Source organism: Doryrhamphus excisus, linkage group LG22 (assembly GCF_037039965.1).
Source record: "Doryrhamphus excisus strain RoL-2023G ecotype Guam linkage group LG22, RoL_Dexc_Guam_v1.1, whole genome shotgun sequence".
Classification (NCBI taxonomy): Eukaryota; Metazoa; Chordata; class Actinopteri; order Syngnathiformes; family Syngnathidae; genus Doryrhamphus; species Doryrhamphus excisus.
The window spans coordinates 3654571-3666013 of record NC_136378.1 but is presented as its reverse complement, the minus strand read 5'-3'; the positions used below and the strand labels follow the sequence as shown (position 1 = coordinate 3666013).

Sequence of the window (11443 nt, the reverse complement as noted above, 5' to 3'; positions counted from 1 at the left end):
ACTAATTTGTTTATATTCATAATACACTCCAGGGGATACTGCAATATACTGCACATTGTAATTTATGTTAACATTATTATTATAAATTCAGGAATACAATGTTAACTATTGATTTAATACATGTGCAGGCATGAATTCATGGGTGTGGTCAAATCTAGTAATATTTACTTTCATATTTACATAGTTTTTAAAATAATTGCGTATATTGCCTTTATTTCCAAGTATTTAAATAAACGTGCAGCTCAGCAGTAACTGATATCATTCGCCGCTAGATGTCGCACTTCCGGGTGTTCATTTGTACACCACAGAAGCAGAACCTCGTGACGTAATTTAGTTTTCCTAAAATGGCGTCGCTTTTGTAAACCTCCGTGTTTATGTCACGTTAACGAATCTTAACACTGTTTTATTGGATATTGACAAGGTAGGCTGTTTATTTATCAAAAAGTAATAATATATTAAATTTATCCGCAAAGTTTTGTAACTGTAATTCAGCTAACGTTAGCGTTGCACTGTTTAATCTTTTATAATGAACAGGGTATTCCCAGAGAGACTGTGTTTGACGACTTCATGGTGTCTTTGTGTCTCCAGGTAGTTTTAGTCATGGCTGAGCAGACTAACGGTAACCCGGAGGGCATCGTGGGCCTGGATGAGCCCAAAAAGATGACCCGGGAAGACTGGAGGAAGAAGAAGGAGCTGGAGGAGCAGAGAAAGCTGGGGAACGCTCCAGCCGAGGTGGACGAAGAGGGCAAGTAAGTTAGCATTTGACATTAATATCGATATTAACGGTATCTGTGCGATACCGTTATCGATATTTTTATCTTTCCACTTTTTGCGTTCGGATTATTAATCTGCAATGGTAGTGATTGTGAGATGAAATGCGTAGGAGATGCATAATGTGTTGATTACACGACATTAGTGTGAAGGAAGGGATGGTGCCTGTATTTTAATAACTTTGTCTTTTATACACAACTCAATGTCCCATCTCCTTATGGCTTGTTTTATTCTTTTCCAGGGACATTAACCCCCACATCCCTCAGTATATATCCTCAGTGCCATGGTATATCGACCCATCCAAAAGGCCCACGCTTAAACATCAGAGACCGCAGACGGAAATTCAGGAGCAGTTCTCTGCCATTGGAGAATGGTATAAAAGAGGAGTGCAAGAGGTCGGATAAAGACACTATATTACTCTTTAGATGACCTTGGCTTAGATTAAAAGTTAAACTTCTCCTAACAGAACTCACTTACCACTAAATACCGTAAGGGTGCCTGTGAGAACTGTGGCGCGATGACTCACAAGAAAAAGGACTGCTTGGAGGTAAAAACACGGTCTTCCTATTACTAACAACTAACTGTGACTAACAACTTCCTGTTTGACTTTTTCTTCTCGTAGCGGCCCAGAAAAGTTGGGGCCAAATTCACAGGTACGGGCATCGCCCCAGATGAACACTCTCAGATCCAACTTAAACTGGACTACGACGGAAAGCGAGATCGCTGGAACGGGTACGACCCTGAGGAACACCAACGCATTGTGGAGGAGTACGCCAAAGTGGATCTGGTAAGTAGGCAACGTAATAAATGCCACTACACCATTTTGTTTATTGTTTCTATTCCCAGGAAGTTTCATCTCTTATGTTTTATTGTCGGAATACCAATATTTTGTATTCTAACTTCTCCAAACCTCACTACTAGTTGCCAGTACACAAAATATTGCAGTTAATGTTGAAACAGCAACATGTTTATTTTTTTGTTTTTTTAACCAAGAAAGCAGATCTCGGTGTTGTTTTTTTCCACCGTTCACTACATTTTTTTTTGTTATCTGTTGTAAAATGAATGTCTACTTTGAATAGCTTGATGTTCTGATTTCTTCATTCAGGCCAAAAGGACGCTGAAGGCTCACAAGCTGCAGGACGAGTTGGCATCAGGAAAACTGGACCAATCCGTAAGCCTTCACTCGCGTCTGCAGCAACATCATAACATCATAAACTAGTTTTCTTGTCAAGGATTGGCCATGACGACATTTTTTTTTTTACTTTTTCTGCAGGAGCGGGAACATGACAGCGAAGACGAGGATGAAGATAAATACGCAGACGACATCGACATGCCGGGTCAGAACTTTGACTCCAAGAGGCGAATCACCGTCAGAAATTTGCGTATCAGAGAAGACACGGCCAAAGTAAGACCGCTGTTTCTAGCTTTGTTACCATGGCGACTGGTTGGATCGTGTTTCCAACCAGGGTACTACACTCTGGACTGGTGGCCAGCCAGCCAATCACAGGGCACATATAGACAAACAACCATTCACACTCACATTCATACCTATGGACAATTTGGAGTCGCTAATTAACCTAGCATGTTTTTGGAATGTGGGAGGAAACCGGAGTACCCGGAGAAAACCCACGCATGCACGGGGAGAACATGCAAACTCCACACAAAGATGGCCAAGGGTGGGGAAAGACAAAATAAGAAGCCGAAAAGTTACCACTTCCACACATAATAGGAGGAGAACTCATTCATTCATTTTCTACCGCTTTTCCTCACGAGGTTCGCGGGGTTGCTGGAGCCTATGCCAGCTGTCTTCCGACGAGAGGCAGGGTACACCCTGGACTGGTGGCCAGCCAATCACAGGGCACATATAGACAACCATTCACACTCACATTCATACCTATGGACAATTTGGAGTCGCTAATTAACCTAGCATGTTTTTGGAATGTGGGAGGAAACCGGAGTACCCGGAGAAAACCCACACATGCACGGGGAGAACATGCAAACTCCACACAAAGATGGCCAAGGGTGGGGAAAGACTAAATAAGAAGCCGAAAAGTTACCACTTCCACACAAAATGGGAGGAGACCTCATTCATTCATTCATTTTCTACCGCTTTTCCTCACGAGTGTCGCGGGGGTGCTGGAGCCTATCCCAACTGTCTTCGGGCGAGAGGCGGGGTACACCCTGGACTGGTGGCCAGCCAATCACAGGGCACATATAGACAAACAACCATTCACACTCACCCACGCATGCACGGGGAGAACATGCAAACTCCACACAGAGATGGCCGAGGGTGGGGCATAGAAATCTTAGACTTCGAAATGTATTTTTGTATTTAATTTTATATTGAGATCATCTACTACGTTTACACTTTACATCTGTCCCACAGTACTTGAGGAACCTGGATCCAAACTCCGCCTACTACGATCCAAAGACGCGAGCAATGAGGGAGAACCCGTACTCCAGCACTGGCATGAACCCCGACGAGTAAGTTAATGTCCACGTAACGCAAACACCGTGGAACCTTCCACCTTATTAACCGTACAGGCAGTCTTCACACGCTTTTATGTGTGGGATACAAAGCGCTTGGGAAGGTGCGTGGCGTTGTAAAAAAGTAGCTAACCGCTGTAAATAATGTCTGGCATTGTCGACTTACCGTGGTATTAGCCGTGTTAGCATTTCAACTTTGAGCTTCCACTCTACTTTCAATTGATCTGTTGTTGTTTTATTTTCTTCCACAGAGTGGGGTATGCCGGAGACAACTTTGCCCGCTACACCGGAGACACCATAACCATGGCTCAGACGCAGAGTAGGTCCAATGTCATGAAAAGCCGTGGCCACGTTGCTAAGAATGATAGCCATAATTAGCAATAAGTACACTCTAAGTACACTAACACCGTCTCCTTCTAGTGTTTGCTTGGGAAGCCTACGAGAGGGGCTCGGAGGCGCATCTGCAGGCTGACCCCACCAAGCTGGAGCTGCTTCATCGGTCCTTCAAAGTCAAGAAGGAGGACTTTAAAGAGCAACAGAGGGAGAGCATCCTGGAGAAGGTAGCTACAGCACACACTGGTGGGCGCATCACGCCCTTGGGGTTCTCAATTTGTCTCGCTCACACTTTGCCCACGGTCATGAAGTCTTGTCTCACTTTTAAAGGCAAAGGCAAAATAAGAAGCCAAAAAGTTACCACTTCCACACAAAATAGGAGGAGAACTCATTCCATTCCTTTTCGCTCTCTCATGCACTCCAAATCATTATCAAAGTCATACCAAAAAGTTATATACTATATATATGTATATTCATTCATTCATTTTCTACCGCTTTTTCCTCACGAGGGTCGCGGGGGTGCTGGAGCCTATCCCAGCTGTCTTTGGGCGAGAGGCGGGGTACACCCTGGACTGGTCGCCAGCCAATCACAGGGCACATATAGACAAACAACCATTCACACTCACATTCATACCTATGGACAATTTGGAGTCGCCAATTAACCTAGCATGTTTTTGGAATGTGGGAGGAAACCGGAGTACCCGGAGAAAACCCACGCATGCACGGGGAGAACATGCAAACTCCACACAGAGATGGCCGAGGGTGAAGAAAGACAAAATAAGAAGCCAAAAAGTTACCACTTCCACACTAAATAGGAGGATGGATATATATATATATATATATATATATATATATATATATATATATATATATATATATATATATATATATATATATTATATATTATATATTATATATTATATATATATATATAAGGAATGAGTTCTCCTATTTTGTGTGGAAGTGGTAACTTTTTGGCTATATATGTGTGTATATATATAGCCAAAAAGTTACCATAACTTCTCAAAGAAATTAGTAGTTAAATGAATGTAATTAAATGCATCAGGTTATATTGTGTGAAAAGGTTTTTCGATTGTTACAAGTCATCCTACCAAAAAAAAAAAGCTGACTCGTCCTGTGTGTATTCATTAGTATGGCGGCCAGGAGCACTTGGACGCACCCCCCCGGGAGCTGCTGTTGGCTCAGACGGAGGACTACGTGGAGTACTCTCGTCACGGCGCCGTCTTGAAGGGTCTCGAGAAAGCAATCGCTCGCTCCAAGTACGAAGAAGACGTACTCATCAACAACCACACCGTAAGAAGGACCGGCCACCCTTTTTGGTCTGATTTCTTCTCCATTCCTCACTGACAACAAATGCTTCTACTCTCCAGTGTATTTGGGGCTCCTACTGGAAGGACGGCTTCTGGGGATACAAGTGCTGCCACTCCATGGTCAAGCAGAGCTACTGCACAGGAGAGGCTGGAATTGGAGTTGTGAGTACTGACGGAGCTCTTGGTTCATATCAAATTTGTGGTCATTTTTTATTTTTTTTTCTTTCGTCACTTGAAGAGCAACAGTGAGTGTGTTCCGTTCGAAGAAGGTGTGAATGAGCCTGAAGAAGAGGAGCAGACCAAGACCCTGCTGGAGGCAAGACATAACAATAATAATAATTATTAATAATTATTATATTATAACAATATATTATTATAACAAACAATATTTTAATAATAATCTAATATTATAATTATAACAATTTTAAAATATTATTATTATAATTATTATTATTATAATATTGTTTGTTATATTTTTTATAATGCTGCTTTATTATAACAATATTTTAATAATAATTTAATAATAATATAATATTATAATTATAATAACTTTAAAATATTGTCATTATTATAATTATTATAATATTTTATTAGTATTATTATTATAATATTGTTTGTTATAATAATATATTGTTATATTTTTATAAGGCTGCTTTATTATAACAATATTTTAATAATAAATCAATAATTTAATAATAATTTTAATTATAATATAATTATAATAATTTTTAAATATCATTATATGTATTATAATTATTATAATATTATTTTATTAATATTATTATATTGTTGTTATAATAATATATTGTTATAATATTTTTATAATATAATATTATTAATAATGATGATGATATTTTAAAATTATTATAATATATTATTCAAATATTGTTTCTTATAATAATATAACATTATAATATTAATATTATAATATAACATAATTATAATAATAATGATGATGATATTTTTTGATTTAATCCAGTGAGAGTCATTCAATTATTATGTTTTTTAACAATTAAATGAACCGTCAGAAATTAATTGCCATGTTTTTAAAATACAATTTTTAATGTGATGGTAGAAGGTAGATCGGTGCTAAAAATGAATGTTTATGTATTGCATGTTCTAGCATACTTTGTAGAAGTAGAATATATATTTTTAAAAAAGAACAACAGGATTAAAAAACATGGTAAGATCAGATCAAGTAGAGACTGTATAACAGCGCCCCTGCTGGTTGAAGCCTAGTAGTGCACTCCCTTTTGCCTCATTCTTAACACATTCATGTTTGTGCGCACATGCTTGGTTTAATCTCCCCCTCAGATGCATCAAGAAAAGATGAAACAGAAGAAGAAGAAAAAGAAGAGTAAAAGGAACAAGAAACACGTCCCACTGCAGGACAGCAGCGACTCCGAGGACGAAGAGAAGAAGAAGGAGAAGCTGAAGAAGGTAAGGTGTTCACTCATGTCATTGCGCCTTTCATTGCCTCTTGGCTGACTGTGTTTTTCCTCCCAGGCGTTGGACGCAGAAGACAAGCGCGTGAAGCACGTGGAAGCGATGATGCAGCTGGATGAGAGGAAGCGGCCGTACCACAGCCTGCAGGAAGTGAAGGCCCCCACTGAGGAGGAGATGGAGGCCTTCCGCATGAAACGCTGCCGGCCTGATGATCCCATGGCTTCCTTTCTTGGACAGTGACCTCTCCTTATGTCCACACGGCAAACCTTTGCCCAGAGCTATCGCTAGAAAGCTTGTTGTGTTTTTCTGTAGCAAAGGGTCTACAAGGCTAGCATTGGTGATCAAGCTTTTCCAGTTTTATGGAACACACCGTATTTTTTTTATTATTGTCGTCAAACCTAACATCTAACAGTCATTTCACCTTCTAGTCAATACATATTGAGTATGAACTCCTACATGTGTTTATTAGTTCCCAAATCTCAAATATTTACTTTCTCACAAAAGTTCCAGTTACATCGTCTCGTTCCGAACGTTCCGTAAATATCTGTAATCCGGCATGTTAAAATCTTCACATTACATTTGTGCATGTTGTACAATTAGTACAATTGATTAACTGGAAAAGCATTCCTGCTGCAAATGGCAACTGGCCTGTGATGATAGTGATCATACAGTATCATGATACAGTATCATTCATTACAGTACAGTATAACAATACAATATGCAATTTACAACCAAATTAAGATCCCTAAAAGGATTACTTGGAGTTCATACCATTGTCATGCATGATGTCACATGACTTCTTGCTTTTTCTTTGGCTTCTTTGTGATGACAAAGAGGAAAGGTGTGATGATAGCCATAGAACCAGGACGAACATTAAAAAGTACGTGGATCCACTGTCCACATGAGGCATGTCATTGAATGAAATACTGTTTTTAGTGACATACCTGTAATGATTCCAGTATTACATATAAAAGGCCACTAGATGTCAGTATTGTTCCCTCTTGTTTTGTGTCAAGGTCTTCATAGGAAAAGGGTGTTTTACTTAAATGTGCTTATACAGTGTTTAACTTTCTATATGAACCTGATGCCCGCTTGAGCCACCTCATCTGGCTCCTCTCAATGCAGAGGAACAGCAGTTCTACTCTTGAGTGTCTCCTGGATGACTATTCTTCTCACCTTATCTTTAAGTGTGAGCTCAGAAACCTTATGGAGAAAACTCACTTGGTCTGCTTCTACCTCCCTTTTCACCACATTGGACCAATGCAGATGTGTTCCTTTTTTTTTTACTCACTCATGACCAAAACCCTGAGGTACTTGTGGGAGGATGTCATCGGTCCGGAGATGGACCTCCACCCTTTTTTGAGCATGGACTCCATTTCATTTTCTTAACAAATTTCTTTTCTCAGGCTTCCACTTCAACGTGAACGCACGGGTGTCCAAACACACCCATTACTCCCAACAGCTGTGGCACAAACACATCTGGAATCCTTTGTCTTATCTTTTATGTTCATGCAAAGGAACATGCTTAGAAACATGTGTTAGCGTGCTGGTTCATGTAACATCAATGCTGCCGTTCCTGTGCATAACTTTTGAACAGACATGAGTTTAATGACATCATGGTGAAAGCATTTATTTGGCAGAGTGACTGGGCGGATGTTATGGACTGTGAGGCGCTGCAGTTGCACAGTTCCTTGCAGAGCTTCTCCGAAAGATTCATTGGGAAGAGGTCATGAAGGAACACAGAAGACGGACTCTGCTAGAAGAACCCGTTGTCATTCGCAACTGGTGAGTAACTCGTAGCATCATATGAATTAGCTTTGGACAATACAGTCATGGATGTATATATTCTGCCGTTCTTCATGGGTTCCTCCCTCCGCAGTGGCCACCATGCTTCGGACTTGCGTGACCTTCTGTCTTCTGTCAGTTGTCTTCTCCCAGTCTGTGTATTCCTCACCCAAAAAAGGCCGCAACATCACCATCCATTCTTCCAATCTGGTGTGTAGTCTACCAGGTCCAGGAGGGCCTGCAGGGAACCCGGGACCACCTGGGTCGCCAGGGGTGATGGGGCCAATGGGAGCCCCTGGAAAAGACGGTCCAGATGGGGAGGATGGAGAGAAAGGAGAAAAAGGAGATACAGGTACTTTGTGATTCACGGCTGCACGGCGGTCGAGTGGTTAGCACGCAGCTAGAAGACTTGGGTTCGATACCACCCTCTGCCATCTCTGTGTGGAGTTTGCATGTTCTCCCCGTGCATGCGTGGGTTTTCTCCGGGTACTCCGGTTTCCTCCCGCATTCCAAAAACATGCTAGGTTAATTAGCGACTCCAAATTGTCCATAGGTATGAATGTGAGTGTGAATGGTTGTTTGTCTATATGTGCCCTGTGATTGGCTGGCCACCAGTCCAGGGTGTACCCCGCCTCTCGCCCAAAGACAGCTGGGATAGGCTCCAGCACCCTCGTGAGGATAAGCGGTAGAAAATGAATGAATGAATGAGTTCTCCTCCTATTTTGTGTGGAAGTGGTAACTTTTTGGCTTCTTATTTTGTCTTTCCCCACCGTCGGCCATCTCTGTGTGGAGTTTGCATGTTCTCCCCGTGCATGCGTGGGTTTTCTCCGGGTACTCCGGTTTCCTCCCGCATTCCAAAAACATGCTAGGTTAATTAGCGACTCCAAATTGTCCATAGGTATGAATGTGAGTGTGAATGGTTGTTTGTCTATATGTGCCCTGTGATTGGCTGGCCACCAGTCCAGGGTGTACCCCGCCTCTCGCCCGAAGACAGCTGGGATAGGCTCCAGCACCCTCGTGAGAATAAGCGGTAGAAAATGAATGAATGAATGAGTTCTCCTCCTATTTTGTGTGGAAGTGGTAACTTTTTGACTTCTTATTTTGTCTTTCCCCACCGTCGGCCATCTCTGTGTGGAGTTTGCATGTTCTCCCCGTGCATGCCTGGGTTTTCTCCGGGTACTCCGGTTTCCTCCCACATTCCACAAACATGCTAGGTTAATTAGCGACTCCAAATTGTCCATAGGTATGAATGTGAGTGTGAATGGTTGTTTGTCTATATGTGCCCTGTGATTGGCTGGCCACCAGTCCAGGGTGTACCCCGCCTCTCGCCCGAAGACAGCTGGGATAGGCTCCAGCACCCCTTTCGACCCTTGTGAGGATAAGCGGTAGAAAATGAATGAGTTCTCCTCCTATTTTGTGTGGAAGTGGTAACTTTTAGGCTTCTTATTTTGTCTTTCCCCACCCTCGGCCATCTCTGTGTGGAGTTTGCATGTTCTCCCCGTGCATGCGTGGGTTTTCTCCGGGTACTCCGGTTTCCTCCCACATTCCAAAAACATGCTAGAGAGACAAAAAGGGCTTAAACATAACAATCCTGTGTATACTGTTTGTGTTTATATTTTCAAGATATAAAAAAGCCATGTCATTATTTTCCCCTGAGGTGATCCTGGCAGGCTCGGAAATCCAGGCAAACCAGGTTTGAAAGGCCGCGAGGGCCTCATCGGGAAGGCTGGACCTCGAGGACTTAAGGGCCAACGGGGGTCACCAGGTCTGGCTGGCAAAAGAGGCCTGAAAGGAGATGAGGGGGACTCGGGCCAGGAAGGAGAACCCGGGGGCTGCAGTTGTGGCAGCGCCGCCCGCTCTGCTTTCTCCGTGGCGGTGTCAAAGAGCTACCCGAAAGAGCGGATGCCCATTCGCTTCAGCCGCACCTTGCTCAACGAGGGCAACCACTACAACACGAGCAGCGGGAAATTTGTGTGCGCCATCCCTGGGGTCTATTACTTCACCTATGACATCACCGTGGCCAACAGGCACTTAGCCATCGGGCTGGTCCACAACGGACAGTACAAGATTAAGACATTCGACGCAAACACAGGAAACCATGACGTGGCATCCGGTTCTACTGTTCTCCACTTGCAGCGTCTCGACCAGGTCTGGCTGCAGATCTTTTACTCGGAGCAGAACGGACTCTTCTTTGACCCCTTTTGGACTGACAGCACCTTTACAGGCTTCCTCATCTACGCCGATCAGGCTGATGTAACGGCTGATTTATAAATAAGAAGCCAAAAAGTTACCACTTCCACACAAAATAGGAGAACTCATTCATTCATTTTCTATCGCTTATGCTCACAAGGATCGCGGGGGGTTCTGGAGCCTATCCCAGCTATCTTCTGGCGAGAGGCGGGGTACACCCTGGACTGGTCGCCAGCCAATCACAGGGCACATATAGACAAACAACCATTCACACTCACATTCATACCTATGGACAATTTGGAGTCGCTAATTAACCTAGCATGTTTTTGGAATGTGGGAGGAAACCGGAGTACCTGGAGAAAACCCACGCATGCACGGGGAGAACATGCAAACTCCACACAGATATGGCCGGGGGTGGTGGGACAAAATAAGAAGCCAAAAAGTTACCACTTCCACACAAAATAGGAGGAGAACACATTCATTCATTTTCTACTGCCTATGCTCACGAGGGTCGCGGGCGGTGCAGGAGCCTATCCTAGCCGTCTTTGGGCGAGAGGCGGGGTACACCCTGGACTGGTCGCCAGCCAATCACAGGGCACATATAGACAAACAACCATTCACACTCACATTCATACCTATGGACAATTTGGAGTCGCTAATTAACCTAGCATGTTTTTGGAATGTGGGAGGAAACCGGAGTACCCGGAGAAAACCCACGCATGCACGGGGAGAACATGCAAACTCCACACAGAGATGGCCGAGAGTGGAATTGAACCCTGGTCTCCTAGCTGTGAGGTCTGTGTGTGCATGTTTCTTATATTACTCTCTTATATTCTTATACCTCTTATACTACTTATACCTCTTAACACATACTGTACACTTTTTAAAATAAATATACAATATTCCAAACATCATAATATAGATGTGTATCCATTTAGACTGACAAAAAGACAAAAAGTGACGTGTAATATTCTTTTATGTCTTTTTTTTGGGGTGGGGGGGGTGACAAAAACGTTGGATGAAAGGGCTTTGCCGCTTTGAAACTAATCTTTGTAGTCCAACTGCAGACTTCCGGTAAAGGACTACAACTCCCAATGTCC

The 11443-nt window shown here is 42.7% G+C and overlaps 3 protein-coding genes across 3 annotated transcripts in view; 2 read left to right on the top strand and 1 right to left on the bottom strand.

Annotated features, from left to right (window-relative positions):
* Positions 1–11443, bottom strand: part of eif1ad (eukaryotic translation initiation factor 1A domain containing) — a 203004-nt gene that overhangs the window by 175287 nt on the left and 16274 nt on the right. The gene's annotated exons all lie outside the window — the stretch shown is intronic.
* Positions 290–6817, top strand: slu7 (SLU7 homolog, splicing factor). Its single transcript, XM_058063800.2, has 15 exons — positions 290–421; positions 589–749; positions 1013–1166; positions 1238–1318; positions 1394–1558; positions 1877–1942; positions 2045–2176; positions 3158–3255; positions 3510–3577; positions 3679–3818; positions 4744–4905; positions 4983–5084; positions 5161–5238; positions 6237–6362; positions 6429–6817. The coding sequence occupies exons 2-15, from the start codon at positions 601–603 to the stop codon at positions 6606–6608; spliced, it is 1701 nt and encodes a 566-aa protein (XP_057919783.2). The 5' UTR covers positions 290–421; positions 589–600; the 3' UTR covers positions 6609–6817.
* c1qtnf2 (C1q and TNF related 2) lies at positions 7752–11356 on the top strand. The gene is made up of 2 exons (XM_078788047.1): positions 7752–8505; positions 9811–11356. Exons 1-2 carry the CDS (start codon positions 8205–8207, stop codon positions 10422–10424), a joined length of 915 nt encoding a protein of 304 aa, XP_078644173.1. The 5' UTR covers positions 7752–8204; the 3' UTR covers positions 10425–11356.

What these genes read in the sequence shown, in the direction of transcription:
- slu7 (XM_058063800.2), top strand. Translation starts at nt 601, where the DNA reads ATGGCTGAGCAGACTAACGGTAACCCGGAGGGCATCGTGGGCCTGGAT. An exon ending in ATAAAAGAGGAGTGCAAGAG is followed by an intron (nt 1,167 to 1,237) that starts GTCGGATAAAGA and finishes TTCTCCTAACAG; the next exon opens with AACTCACTTACCACTAAATA. An exon ending in GAGAGGCTGGAATTGGAGTT is followed by an intron (nt 5,085 to 5,160) that starts GTGAGTACTGAC and finishes CGTCACTTGAAG; the next exon opens with AGCAACAGTGAGTGTGTTCC.
- c1qtnf2 (XM_078788047.1), top strand. Translation starts at nt 8,205, where the DNA reads ATGTATATATTCTGCCGTTCTTCATGGGTTCCTCCCTCCGCAGTGGCC. An exon ending in AGGAGAAAAAGGAGATACAG is followed by an intron (nt 8,506 to 9,810) that starts GTACTTTGTGAT and finishes TTTTCCCCTGAG; the next exon opens with GTGATCCTGGCAGGCTCGGA.